The sequence below is a fragment of the Notamacropus eugenii genome, chromosome 2 (assembly GCF_028372415.1).
Source record: "Notamacropus eugenii isolate mMacEug1 chromosome 2, mMacEug1.pri_v2, whole genome shotgun sequence".
Classification (NCBI taxonomy): domain Eukaryota; kingdom Metazoa; phylum Chordata; class Mammalia; order Diprotodontia; family Macropodidae; genus Notamacropus; species Notamacropus eugenii.
In genome coordinates, this window is record NC_092873.1 from 140,258,705 (window position 1) to 140,273,304 (window position 14,600).

A 14,600-nucleotide genomic window follows, 5' to 3' on the forward strand; every position below is an offset into this window, starting at 1 on the left:
CAAATGCTTGTTGACTGAAAGTAGTAAAGATGAGATGGAATTGTATAAGGAACAATTACCTTTTAACAGAGCTCTTACACAGTCATATACCAGATACCCTTTACTCATGAACACACACACACACATACACACACACATACACACACATACACATTCACATACACACTCCCCTCAGGTAGAGATCAGCATATTACAGACTGTGGAAAGTTTTGAGTTTTCTCCTGGACTTGAGGCACAGGAGGGAGGCAGGAGTTTTGGGGAAGAAGACATTCTGTAACCCCGCTAACACGGACCAGTGGTATTTTGGCTTTTGCAGTTTCATGACAGTGGGACCCCACTAGTTTCTGTCTCCCTCCTGCTGCAGCTAATTGATCTTGCTCCTAGGCAGGCAGGGGAGGGGGAGGGGAAGTGTGGACAGTCAATGTTTGATGAGAGGGCAACTCCTCAAATTCCTGGGAGAGCCCTGACCAAGTCAGTCTGTCCGCTCGTGAGGAGGGAGGTCTAGCTCCCATTCCGGACCATGCAGCCAGCCTGGGACCCAAGGGGGTGGGGGCTGGTGGGGCAGTGTCACAGGACCAGGAAGGGAGGCTCATTCCCACCCCAGGAGCTAACTAGGCAGAAAGGCAAAGGAAGGCCCGGCAGCCCAGGCTGAGACGTGGGGGCTTAACAATGCCAGCCCCAGGGTCCTGAGAGCGGACGCGCCGGGGCTCCGGAGGACGGGACCCTGGCCCGCCTTCTCTGCCGCGCTGGCCAGCGCCCAGCCTCCTGCCCGCGGGGAGGAGAAGGTATTAGATGGGCGGGCTTAAACGTTTGCGGTGGAAATCCCGAGGCCGCCTGCTCCTCCCCGTGAGCGTGTGTGCCTGCTTCTCTCTGCGCTGAGGCGGCGGCGGCGGCGGGGGCATCCGCCGGACTGGACCTGAGCATCGGGGCGGCGCTGGCCGCAGCTGCCCTGGGCTCTCTCGGAGGCCACCCCCGGACTGCCGGTGCGGCCATGCTCCGGCCCTAGCCGCCACCTCGGGGCCCCCTTCCCCCCAGCTTCCCTTCGGCTCCTCTGCTTCCGTGGGGGCAGCGGCGAGGGCCGCGCGCGTGAGCTGGGGTGGCCGCCGCCTCCCGCCCGCAGCCCCGCGGCCCCGCAGCCCGCAGCCCCGCTGCCTCCCGCCCCGCAGCCCGCAGCCCGCAGCCCGCGGCCCCGCGGCCCCTTGCCCTCCCCCGCCCCTCGGCCCTCCTCCTCTTCCTCCTTCTCCCTCTGCACCCTCCGTCTCCGTCGCTGTGTCTTCAATGGGCAATCTGCTAAGCGGGACCAGCTTCAAGGAGCCCACCACCGTGGAGGACTGCGACTCCACCTGGCAGACGGACTCCGAGCCCGAGCCGGACGAGGAGGAGGACGGCCGAGACGGCAGCGGCCCCGGCAGCCGCGAGGGCCCGGGGCACGAGCCCGAGCCGCCAGCGGGGCCCCCCGCCAGGGCCAGCCCGCGACCCGAGGACAGCCCCGCCGCACCTGAGGCGGACGCGGACGCGGGCGCCAGCAAGGAGCAGGTACGCCCCGGAGCCCTCCCGCTCGGGTCCTCCGTGCCCTGTCCCCAAGCCGTGCCCTCACCCTGCTCCCCCGCTCCCCTCTGCCCCCGACTGGACCGCTTGGTTGTGCCGCCGCAGCCCAGGGAGGGAGGACTCCCCGAGAGTGAAGGCAGAAGAGCCCTCATACTGGAGGAGAGCCCCCTCATACTGGAGGAGAGCCCCCTCATACTGGAGGAGAGCCCCCTCATACTGGAGGAGAGCCCCCTCATACTGGAGGAGAGCCCCCTCGTCCGGATGCGTTTTTAGTTAAGGATTTCTTGCGGTGGGGTGAGCGGGGTGAGGGGAAGGGCCGCTTCCTTCATTCGCATTCCTCCCTCCTTGCCCTCCGCCAGGAGGTGCCCAGTCCAGGGGTTCCTTTCTCCCCTGGCACGCTTCTCTCTGAGTCACCAGGAAGTTGAGGGGAGCCCTGCAGTGGCAGGCTGGTGGAGAAGTAGGCATGTGGCCCTAGTTGTGGCTGGAGGCCCAGGGCCGTGCCCATCTGTGCCCATGAACTGTACTGTATAAGGAAGTTCTGCCAAAGAGGAAACCTAACTTGGTTTGGTGTCCTCCCTGCACCTGGAGGGAGAGGGAGAACAACAGAAGGGAGGGCCAGGCGGCTAGCTAAAACTAGAAGGCTGTGAACCTATTCACACTTGTGGAAGTCCTCTTAAACATGTAAAGCTTTATGTTACTTTAAGGTTTAACTAAAAGACTTTTCTCTATGGCGGAGTCCTTGGTAGTGCTAATTTCTTCACTGTCCAAAGAGAATGCCCAAGGTCATAAAGGCTGGTAAGTGGCAAAACTGAAACTTATGACCCCCAAGTGGAGTGCTCTTTCCACTGTAGACCACGCTAAAGTCTGTCCCTTTTTCTTCCTGTTAGCAATATTACTATCAAACTATTTCTAATGTTTCCATTCTCTTCCTGTTAGGAGTATTACCATCAAACTATTTCTAATATTTCCCCACTTCAAGTTAAAATTGTTTAGAAGAGTTCTTCCTTTACCCAGATAGTGCATCTTATCTAAGAAATTCAAATGAGTTTTTACGGGAATTGCATTATTTCACCCAGTAAGCCTGTTAAAAAAAAATAGGTAGTTTTAAGCATGACCATCTTTATATTTGAAACGACAATGCCACGTGTAATTTTGCCGGCTTTTTTTTCAAATAAAGAAAATATTCAACAATTTCTGATAAATCACTTGGGAACTTCTAGAAAGAGGGAAAATAAAAGGTATGTATTTTTCACATGGAAAATCATCACCCCAAAGGCTGTTTCACTAAGAAAGAACGTTCACATAAGACTTTAGAGCCAGAAGAGTTTGTGTATTGTATATTGATCATTTTACTGACTGAGAAATTTAGGCTCAAGTAACTTGCCTAAGGTCACATAGCTAATAAGTGCTTGAATCAAGACCTGGAACTCACTCTTCTGACTCCAAAACTTCTGCTGTTTGTAGTACGCTATCCTACCTCTAAATTAATCCGGTAATAACCTGTTGTGTTTCTATCCATTTGAGTAGAATGAAAGGGGGGAAAAAAGGTCAAGGATTGGTCACTCTCCTTCCCCAGACCTCCTGTACCAGTATCATTCACATTGCAGTGAGTTTCCAACTTGCTAAAGAATTCTCTGGTTTATGAATTCTTTTGGCTCTACTACAGAGACTTCAATTTCCATCGACCTTTCTCATGGTATCTGTTATAGTGCTCTGTAGTCAACTGGTACAACTGGATAAAGTTAGACTCACTTGGTTCTGGATTCCTCTGTTATCCTGACCCAGGATAGGAAATGCTCTGGCATAGCATTGCAAATCCCAAGATTCCCTAAGTCTTTCAACTTTTGCTTTTGAGAATGAAAGAGAAACAGCAACCTGGTACTCTGTCTACTTGGTTCTGCTTTCTTGATATTGTGAAGAGTGGAGAGTATTTGGGTATTGTAACTCCCTCTTCCCAAACCTCACCCTCTCTAGTTCATATATAACCCATATACCTCCCACTCTGCAGTTTTCTCTCATTTAAAATATAGTCTTCTATTAAAGTTTAGAGGTGCCAGTTAATATAGATAACTAAATTGAATCGGATTCAAAAATTGTGACTTGTTATAACCAGCCAATTATCATCTGTATTTGGGTTTCCCAAACGGACCATAAATGAACAGCAATAGAAGGTAAATTTTTGTTAAATCTATGACATATCAGACTCGATGTGGTGGATAGGAAGCCAATCTTGTTAGGAAGGTCTCTGTATGAGCTTTGCCTTTTACACGTATTAGCTCTGTGATTTTGGACAATAATTTCTCAGGGAAATTCTCCAATACCTGTAGGTTACAGATGAAGAGCCCATCTTTGTTGGTGTAAAGATATTACAGATTGAGAATTCTCCATACTGCTAAAATCACAGGTCCAGGTTAATAAATATATGGCAAGTCATGTGCACAAAATTGGCAGATCTTTTACTAGCAAAAATCCTTACTTTTTTAAACCTATAAACTTAAAAATTTAAACCTATAAACTTTAAAAAGTTTAAAAAAATTCTATTCTTCCTCCCCAGATATTGGTCTTGCCCCTTGATCTGAGCTTTAACCCACCTGAATTATAGTTTGGATTTGCAGTTAGAGACTAATAATGTACAAGTGGTTTAAATCAAAACTTAAGGGTTTTCTTCCACTTTATGCTGTACATTTCAGTTCTGCTTTTTTCTATGTTGCCTAAAGTTTCTGTTTTGGTTGGGTGATAGGATTGAATATGAACTTTTGATTCAGATTTTATTTTGGTTCGCAAAGGAAAAAGCAAAGAACTTTGAGTCAGAAAAATTGGGTTTTGATTTCTGGCTCTGGCCTTTCTTAGCTAAGTGGCCGAGTAAATCACTTTAGTTTTCTGAGCCTGTGTTCTCTTTTATCTATGAAATGAGGATACTTGCAGTAGTTTCTTCATAGAGTTAGTAGTGTGTGTACCACATAAATGAGTTATCTGGTATCCGTATTGATGTAAGAGAGAGGATCATAAGAGAATACATTCATAGGTGAGAGGTACCTCAGAGACCATCTAGTCCAAATGAAAAGAGATAATATTTATAAAGCACTTAGCAGAGTGTCAGGCACTGCACAAATGCTAATTCTTTTCTCCTTCCCTAGACCTAACCCCCTCATTTTTACAAATAAGGAATCTGAGGTCCAGAGTTCTGAAGTAATTTACCCACGGATATATAGGTAGTGATGGTTAGAGGTAGGATTTTAACCCATATCCTTTGACTTGAGAAGTAATGCTCTTTCTGCTGCACCAAGAAGAGGGTTATATGATCTGACAAACCAAGATATGTTTTGTAATGTTTTGTTATAGGGGTGACTCCTTCCTATGTGATTTTTTTTACATAGACCTATAATTTCTTTGGTATTTGGAAATTTTAGCATGCATATTCTTTTCACTGACAGAAATTAGCGGCTATCTGATACTTAAAGCCTTATAGATTTGCTTAGTAAACCTCAGAGATTTAGTAAGGGCCTTTGTAGGTCCTTTTTTTCTGAGGCTGGGCTCAAATTCAGGTGTTACTGACTTCAAATCTGTTACACTACCCTGATTTTCCTTGTATTTTATATATATATATATACACACACACACATATATATATATGCTGGCATTTGATTTTCTATTGACTTTTATCTACATTTTGGACATTTAAAATCTGAAGTTCTCTTTCTCTTTACACCCACATTTAAATGTTGGGCATTTCTGAAACTGAACGTTTTTATACTCTCACTCAGGTCAAGCTGTAATTATTATTGCATTTTTTGTTAGAATTTTGTTAGCATTATTTTGGTAATTCTAATGCCATTTCTTGACTTACTTGTGCTCAGGCCAAATACATTTGGGGACTTGCTAGGTAGAACTGTCTTCAGAATTTAAGCTTCCTTGGGCTTATAGTAACCAGTGTTCAAACCAGAGGACCTAGTAGCCAAATCTATGTACTTGCCTTAATTATGAGAATCATAGGATGCCAGGCTGCTATTTACAGATGATGGATGAAAAAAAACTGGTTCCAAAAGCAAGTAAAGCCAAAGCCTCAACCAAATGCTAATGCTGCAAAGTGGGCTAGCCATCTGTGTTTCTTAAACACCAACTCTCTCTCTTCCAGTAATACTTATAACAAACATAATGGTATCTTGCATTTGTAATCTTCAGATATGGTAGCCCTTCTAGATACATTGTATCAAGACATCCGGCTGCAGAATATAGTTAACTCAAATCACAAGGCATTTGTTCAGTATCTACTACTATGTACTAATCACTGAAGATAAAAGAAAGGGGGGGAGTGCTTGCTCTTAAAAGGTCACAGACATGCAAACATACAAACAACTGTACAAATATGATAAATATCTATGTACTTCTATATATAGGTATAGAGGATAAATCAGATAGTCATAAAGGGAAGGCACTAGCATTAAGGAGGATCAGGAAAGGCTTCTTGTAGGAGGAGAGATTTTAGCTGGGTCATGAAGGAAGCCAGGGAAACAAGGAGATGGAGGTGAGGAGGAAGGGAATTCTAGGCACTGGAGGAATAGCAAAAGTGCTCAAAGTTGATAGAGAGTAAATCTAGTGGTAGGAAAATCAAAGAAGCCAGAGTCACTGAATCACAGAATATGTACAAGGGAATAAAATGTAAGAAGGCTGGAACAAAGTATTTCCATATAAATTTTTAAAAGACACATTGCTTAAGAATTTAGATTTGGGACAGAGATTAATTTGTTTTGCATAGATTTATGAAGTTAGGTACCTGAGTTTCTAACTTTACTAAGAATATGATTGAGAGGTATCATATATGTTATTTTTTTATGGGTTAATTTCGGTGTAAAAGCTTTTGATTGCTCAGCATTTGTACGTATTTTAACTTTGCTGCTTTATGATACAGTACAATATATCATTGAATAAGTAAGAATTATTCATACCTTCATATTTTTCTTGTTGTAGTACTATAAAATATGCAGCTTATAATGCTGTTTAGGTTTGTTAAAAGCCCCTTTTTCTTTCATAAACATTACTGCTAAGAACAGCTAAGTATTACAGATTTAATGAGTATTTTCTTTATAGAACTGATTTATTTTCTTAACAGATTTTGGTTATGTGAAATAGTAAAAATAAAAATTTTCATGTAACCACTTACTAATATGTAGTGAATTTTCTTTTTTGTATTTCTACTGCATATTGATCTGTCACATTGGTCCCATGGACTTTGATCTCTCTTGGCTAATTATGAAGTTTTATTATTGAACAGGAAAATTTTATCAAATTCAGAGTGACCCCACATTAGAAAAACATTGACTAGCAAAGTATTTTTAGATGATGTGAAGAAAAAAATGAGCTTGAGAATGTGTGTGTGTGTGTGTGTGTGTGTGTGTGTGTGTGTGTGTGTGTGTGTATGTATAGGGTTATTATTTCAAGTTAATTCTGGAAATTGGTGAAATAAACATGATATTTAATGACATAAACCAATATCCTCTTTCAGTGAATAAGTCTGGTTTTTGTGTTCATTTTTGTTTTTTAAATTTTAGAATGATGATTCCACCGAGTCGGCTGCCAAACCAAAGAGAAGCTTTTATGCTGCAAGAGATTTGTACAAATATCGACACCAATACCCAGTAAGAGTGTTACATAGAATTCTAGAACATCAGAGTTGGAAAAGACTTAGAGGCTGTCTAGGCTGAACCCAATTTGAAGCATCCATCTTATCCTTGATAAGTGTTTTTCAACCTCTCCATGGACATCTCCAGTAATGGAGAATTCTACCTGTGAGGACAGCCGTTTTTTGGGAAGGTCCCAGTCCTTAGGAATCATTTCCTTACATTAAGTCAGAACTGGTTTCCCTGTAATATAAATTAATCTCATTAATCCTAGTTGGTCCCCTTGGACTAAATAGGATAAATTTAATCCTTTTAAAAGTGATAGTCCTTCTAATAGCTGGTTAAAGATTAAATCTTCCCAAAGTTGTCTCTTCTATAGGATAAATATTCCTAGTTCCTTTAATCTACATATAACATGATTTTATTCACCCTCATCATCCAGGAATTATTTTCTTCTAAATTGGCTCCAGTTAAACATTCTTCCTCCTAAAATGTGATACTTAGAATTATACATAATATTCCAGAGGTGGTTTTATTGGGGTAGAGCAGTGGGTCCTTGAAAGTGGTTTTATTTTATATTTTAAAGACAATTTCAATACAATTAGTTTCCTTTGTAATTCTGTGTATTTTGTTTTTTGCACTTAAAAGCATTGTTTTAAGGAGTCCACAGGCTTTGCCAGACTTTCAGAGAGGTTCAGAACACGCACACGCACACATACACACACAGATTAAGAAAAACTAGGGTAGAGTATACCATGACTAATACCTTCTTTATATAGATATGAAATTTCTGTCACTAAAATCTAAAAATGCTCTTTTGGTTTCCTCAATAATATACTTTGAGCTTAGAGTCCTTAAATAACTATAGTTCTAGTCATATAAATTACTGTTTGGCCATGTCTAGCTCATTCTGTACTTGTGCAGTTCATTGTGAACCTAAGTACATCTTATGATTTATTTATTAAGTCTTATTAAGTTATTAACATAACTTAGTGCAACATATTTCTCCTACTTTTCTTACATTGCAGCTAATTAACTAAGGAGCAAAAAGCTTGACTGTACCTCTTTCTGTACCTACGTATTTACTATATGTCGTTGTTGTTTCTTTCAGCAGAACTTTAAAGATCTCCGATATCAAAATGACTTAAGTAATCTCCGTTTTTATAAGAATAAAATTCCCTTTAAACCAGATGGTAAGTAATATAATACTTTTTATAGAAAGCAAATTTTAAGAAACAATAAACGTGATGATCCATTCCTTTATATTGTGTACAGCGTTCTTAAAAAAATGTTTATTCGACAGTTTTTTTGTTTGTTTTTATTATGTGGCATAAGGTATCCCAAGGTAACCTTTCCTGAGAGAGTTGTTCCATCTGTAAATGTAGTTAAGGTCTGTTATCTACTTATGATTATTTTTCTAGCTGAGGATTATAGAGCAATAATGATCTAACAGAGACCTGACTGGAACCCACGCATTTCTTCCATATAACAATTACAGAAACGTTTACTTAGTGGCTACCATGTACAAGGCAATGTGTATAATTCTGACATTTTCTTGGGATTTTTTTGGGATAGTTTTGAATTAAGAGAAATTTCTGAGGAATCATGCTTAAATGGTGGCCATTTCCATAAAGCATCATGCCATGATCCGCTAGGATATTTTGGGGGGGAGGGAGAGGAGGAACAGAAGAGGGATATGGGATATTTATCTTTTCTCGATATCCTAAAAGTGATAATCCCACACTATATGTAGCTGTGATACAGTAGAAAACTGTATTGAACATTAGAGGACCTAGTCTAGTTTAACTCTTCCATTGGCTAGTTGTGTCACTTTGGTTAGATCATTTTGCATATCTGAACCCCAATTTCTTCATCTGCAAAATGGCGCATGATGCCAACTCTACTACCAATCTAATGGTGATAGAAAGAATGTTGGACATAATTGAAGTCAGGTACAAACTGGTTGGAATACCCTAAGTGATCCTTCAAGGACCTTCATCTCAGGTTTCTTTTCTATAAAGCAGAGATAACAATACTTATAGAATTTACCTTACAGGGTAGTTGTGAGGATAAAATTAAAAAAAATACATGTAAAATCATTTTCCAAACTCTAAAACATGTTATGATGATGATGATTTCATATTTTTCATTAGGGTTCAGATATAAAACATGTTTGACATATATATGTATATATCCTGCTATTAATATTGCATATTTAATGTCCAGTTGAATTAAAAATAAAAACAACAAAGATGAGAAAAATGAGAACAAAAATAGTACTAATGATCACTACTACTACTACTACTACTAATCTATCACAAATCTAGGTCAGATTCCAAGAGTGCAGTTAGTTTCTGCATCATGGCTTGAAATCTACCTTAAAGCAGATTAAAGGGGAGAACTTCTATTTCTTGCAGTGCTCTCTGGGACTCCCTAGTGTGTAAGACAGAGTTAGGATGATTTGGGTGGGGGCCGAGATGGATGGAGGCGAATCCTGAGCCCTCTGGAGAACATGTATTCTTCAAATCTCACGTCAACCCTGTAGAACAATGGTTGCTACACTTTTTTGGTGTGTGATGGATCCCTTTGGCAGTCTGGTGAAACCTATGGACCTCCTCTCAGAATTAGTTTTAAATAATTGAAGGAAATGCTAGATTTCTATTTAAGTTGTTTCAGTCGTGTCTAACTCTTTGTGACCCCATATGGGGTTTTTCTTGGCAAAGACACTAGAGTAGTTTGCCATTTCCTTGTTTAGTTCATTTTACAGATGAGGAACTCAGATTAAGTGACTTGCCCAGGGTCACACACATACCAAAGGTCTGAGGCTGGATTTGAATTCGTCAAGATAAGCCTTCCTTATTCTAAGTCCAGTACTCTAAAACTGTACCGCATAGCTGCCTGTTATTTTCAGTTTGAGGTTGTATGTATTTTTAGTTAGAGATTACATATTTTTTTTCCCATTTAGGTTTATTGACTCACTGAAATCTATCCACAGAATCCTTGGTGCTTCAAAGATGCCAAGCAAAGAACTTTTGCTCTAGAGCAGTAATATCAAACTTAAATAGAAACAGATTCTTGTGGCAGTGTATATTAACTTAGGATACCACAAATTAACATGTTATATTGTGTGATTATTCATTTTGTTAAATATCTCCAAATTTCATTTTAATCTGATTTTGTCCAGGAAATGGAATTTGACATCTCTTGAGCATTCTTCTTATGTACTTTAGTTACTTAGGCACATGGGTATTGTGGCCATGTGTACCTGTTTTTATTTTTTATTGTTTTCTTAGAAATTCCTTTGGGACTATACTGTTGGTTCATGGCAAATTGTTGCGGTTTTTTAAAATGCTAATTACTTCTTTCAGAAAAAGAAGGCTAAAAAACATAAAAAGAGTCAAAAATAAATATTTAATCTAGCTCTGGTATAGATTCCATGAGTCTTAATGATCCTAATGGAAATTGTATGAAAACCCTTGAACATTGAGTTATAAGCAGTTTCCTTATAGAGTCATAATAGTAGCTCGTTTTGTCTCTTCCATTAGTACAGTTATTGCTTGGGCTGACTGTAATCAGAGAATCTTTACATGAGTTGTTAAATATTTTATAATCCTTATAGTAAAGGTTCTAGTTAGGTTCATGATAGTATTAGTGGAATCATAAGTTTCAACCAGAAAATACACACACACACACACACACACACACACACACACACACATACACACACACACACGAGGCATTTTCCTGGATCTCAATGCATGTATTATATAAAATAATCCATATGATACCGCCCGCTTACTTTTTTAAACCAACATTGTATCTGTAAATGTTACCTTTAAAATGTTGATATTATGTAGGAAAAATGCTCCAAAGATAGGTATAAAGACTTTTTCCTTTATTTTTAGCATGTCTTCAACGATAGAAATTCAGAATTGCTTCTGAATTGCTTCTACAGCCAAAGAGGTAGTGGGAGGGAACATGCTCTAAAATATTTGGAGAGAGGAGAAAGGAGACATCAGCGGGGGTGGAAGAGAATAAACATGAATCATGTGAAAAAGATTTTTAAATGAATGAGGTTTTTTCAATATCAGAGAATATATTTTCAATTGAATAGTATCTTATATTTGCAGAATCATATTGATCGCTTGGGGAAATATTTTCTATTATCTTTTTATATGTTTTATGTTTATTTATCTGTGTACGTATGGCTTCCCTCTAGCAGAATGTAGGCTCCTTAAGGGAAGAAACTGTTTGGTTTTTATTATTGCATCCCCAGTGTTAGCACAGTATATGGCACACAGTGGACATTTAATTTTGTTGAATTAAATTGAATTACGTATCAGATGCCTATTTTGGGGAAGCTCCAACATTTAACAATTATTCATGTCATCATTCAGTGAAATGTAGTATTTTTTACTAGCATTCTGTATCTTTAGCATCATATATATGTGTATAGTTACAGTTATGTACATATAACTATATAGCTGTATAGGAAGATATAGTTCTATCTATATATAGTCATACTATGTTTAAGTACAAAACCTAATCAGTTATTATCTTTTATTCTTCAAACATTTTCAAATGAATCTGACTAGTCTTCTACATATTTGCTGTTCAGGTGTTTACATTGAAGAAGTCCTAAATAAATGGAAAGGAGATTATGAAAAACTGGAGCATAACCACACTTATATTCAATGGTTGGTTACTTATTAGCTATTTTAAAGCATGACTTGTTTAATTATTTGTGTTAACCAAACTGCATAAAAATAAAACTTCAATTCTTTTTTTTAAAACAGGCTTTTTCCACTGAGAGAACAAGGTTTGAACTTTTATGCTAAAGAGCTAACTACATATGAAATTGAGGTAATATATATCATAGCTTCATTTTCATGAACTATATATATGTATGTGTATGTATATATATATTATATGGGGTTAACGTATAATAATTGTAAAGAATGTGTATTCCAGAGCAATTTTAGCTGAATTTGTTTTTCTCTATTAGGAATTCAAAAAAACAAAAGAAGCAACTAGAAGGTTCTTCTTGGCTTATAAAATGATGTTAGAATTTTTTGGAATGAAGCTAACTGATAAAACTGGAAATGTGACTCGGGCTACTAATTGGCAGGAACGGTTTCAGCATCTGAATGAGTAAGTAAAGCAGTCCTTTAGAAATCTTGGGCCCCATCCTTTCCAACCATTACAGTCACTTGCTCCTTAAAAGTCTGCATCAGTGATGGCCAAATCTGTCATTTAAATTATTTTAAAAGCCTGTGATTTGTTTACATATTCCACCAAACAGAGGGAAAATTTTCCTTGTTATTATTTAGCTGAAAAAAAAAGAGAATTTTTGTTAACTTGAAAACTCTTGAAAGAAATGTAAATATCAGCTTGGGACAAGCTGACAACTTTTTTGGCTGAGATTTTTTAAATTGTCACTAATCCTTACAACCAAAGGCCTGTTTGTTTTATTAATATTTTCTTGGTCCGCTTTGCAAACTGATTTTTCATGTTAATTGGAGGATGACATCTTTGTTGGACTGAAAAACAGCTTTAAAGCATTTTTAGAACATTATAATTAGCTGAACTAGACAAGTAGAGATAAGGGGAAAAAACACCCATTAACACCAACCTAAACATTTTTTCTTCCCCAAAACACCAATGCATCATTAAATTAAGATTTTATTAAGGCCTTTATTTTATGTGCTTAGTCTTCATTTTATTAACTATGAGTATGTGCAAGAGTTTTTATTAACTCCTTTCTGTAGCATTGTTAGATATTTTCAACTTCATTTTTAAAAGAGTGTTATAGTAAAAAAAAAACTGTGGAGATTTGGGTCTAACACTTCATGATCTTGAGCATTTATTAAATGCCTAATGTGTGCTTGACATTCATTATGTTAGGTGCTAGGGATAAAAGTACAAAGAAAGAAACAATCTTAACTACTAGGAGCTTACATTCTAACAGGGAAGCAATAAGTACATTTGAATGAATGAATGAAAACGCACTTGCTAAATGCTTACTACATGCTAAGCACATACAAGTATGCAGAATCAAGAATTAAGTTTATGTAGTTACCTGATTTATTTCGCACCTTTAAAACAAAGTACATACACTTCTGCCTATCATACTATTAGTTGCTTGTGGATCAAATTTTCTTCTCTATGAAATTTTAATTCATTTTGTAGAAAACTCAGTGTTATATGGAACTAATTTATTATTCTTTAGCAGTGTCAGGCTATGGACCCAGCACTGTAAAAAATAAAATTGCCTCTTTGAAGCAGATCTGCAAGAATTTTCCTTTCCTAAATATTCTTTCCTGTTTCCAAAATCCAAAATATTATTTCGGAGTTTTTTTTCCACTTAGGCTTCATAACTCCCTCCCTTCCTGTCCCCTCTCTCCTGAGCAGGAAACACCTAAAAATAAAACAAAAACAACAACCCACTTCTCAATCAACCGTAATAGCTTTCAGCCACAGATCCTCCAGGCTTTAGCAACCTCTGTCAGTTTCATTGCTAGACAAAGAATTTTTACCTTTGGGGCACTTTTTATGAAGTAGGATACTTTGAAGGAGCAACGGGTGGCTCACTATTGGCTATAGTCAGGAGAAGAAGAAATTGTGTTACCTTAACATTCTCTCTTTCTTCTACCCGTACTGCTTTGCTTTCCTTCTCATCTTCCATCTTTTATCTTTTCCTTTTATCTTCTCTCGATTTTTAGGCAGGCCCTTGACTAGCATGAAGTATAGTAAGTGTTAGGAGACAAAGCCCCCTACAAAACTCCTTCCAGCTTGAGACGGAGGAGTCATGATGTATGGTCTTTTCCAAATGCAAAACTTGAAAGGAAAATAAATCTTATACTTAAACAAGACCTTTCAACTATTCTTCAAAGTATCTCTCCCTTCCTCTATCTCACAAAAAGGATTAAAGTCTCTTTTAAAATTGAACTGAATTTGATTGTAGATTAGGACCCAAGTGCACTCTCTCTCTCTCTCTCCCTCTCTTATCTCTCTCACCCTCTCTCTCTCTCTTTCTCTCATACACAGACACACACCTTTATATAAATATATATATACATATCTATATACATAAGTACTAATCTATCCTCATTTTACAGTAAATGCATAAAGAAAAAAAGAAGAAAAGAAGTAGGAGAAAGTATATGAACTAATATGATATTTTTGTGGGACCATGGGTAGGTTAGCTATTTTATTATCCTCACTTTACATTGAAATGTACCATTCCATTAATCAATAAACATTAAATTCCTAGCATGTGCCTGGTATTATGCTAATACACAGGGGCTAAAAAATAATAACACAAGGACTAATAAAGGTAAAAATGAAGGCAAAAGATAGGCTTCTGTGTTCAACTAGCTTATATTCTTTGATGGGGGATAACGCATACTTATAGAAATATATACAAAATTGATG

The 14,600-nt window shown here is 38.6% G+C and overlaps 1 protein-coding gene across 2 annotated transcripts in view; it reads left to right on the plus strand.

Annotated features, from left to right (window-relative positions):
• The first annotated feature begins 514 nt into the window (after positions 1–514).
• Positions 515–14,600, plus strand: part of OGFRL1 (opioid growth factor receptor like 1) — a 30,409-nt gene continuing 16,323 nt past the window's right edge. Inside the window, exons 1-6 of one of the 2 annotated variants that reach the window (XM_072642587.1) lie at positions 515–1,536; positions 7,098–7,184; positions 8,281–8,359; positions 11,785–11,863; positions 11,963–12,029; positions 12,172–12,317. In XM_072642587.1, the coding sequence (XP_072498688.1) occupies positions 1,279–1,536; positions 7,098–7,184; positions 8,281–8,359; positions 11,785–11,863; positions 11,963–12,029; positions 12,172–12,317 (716 nt within the window). In that variant the 5' untranslated portion in view covers positions 515–1,278. Of the gene's footprint in view, positions 1,537–7,097; positions 7,185–8,277; positions 8,360–11,784; positions 11,864–11,962; positions 12,030–12,171; positions 12,318–14,600 lie in introns of both variants that reach the window. The other variant, XM_072642586.1, reaches the window with a different exon arrangement.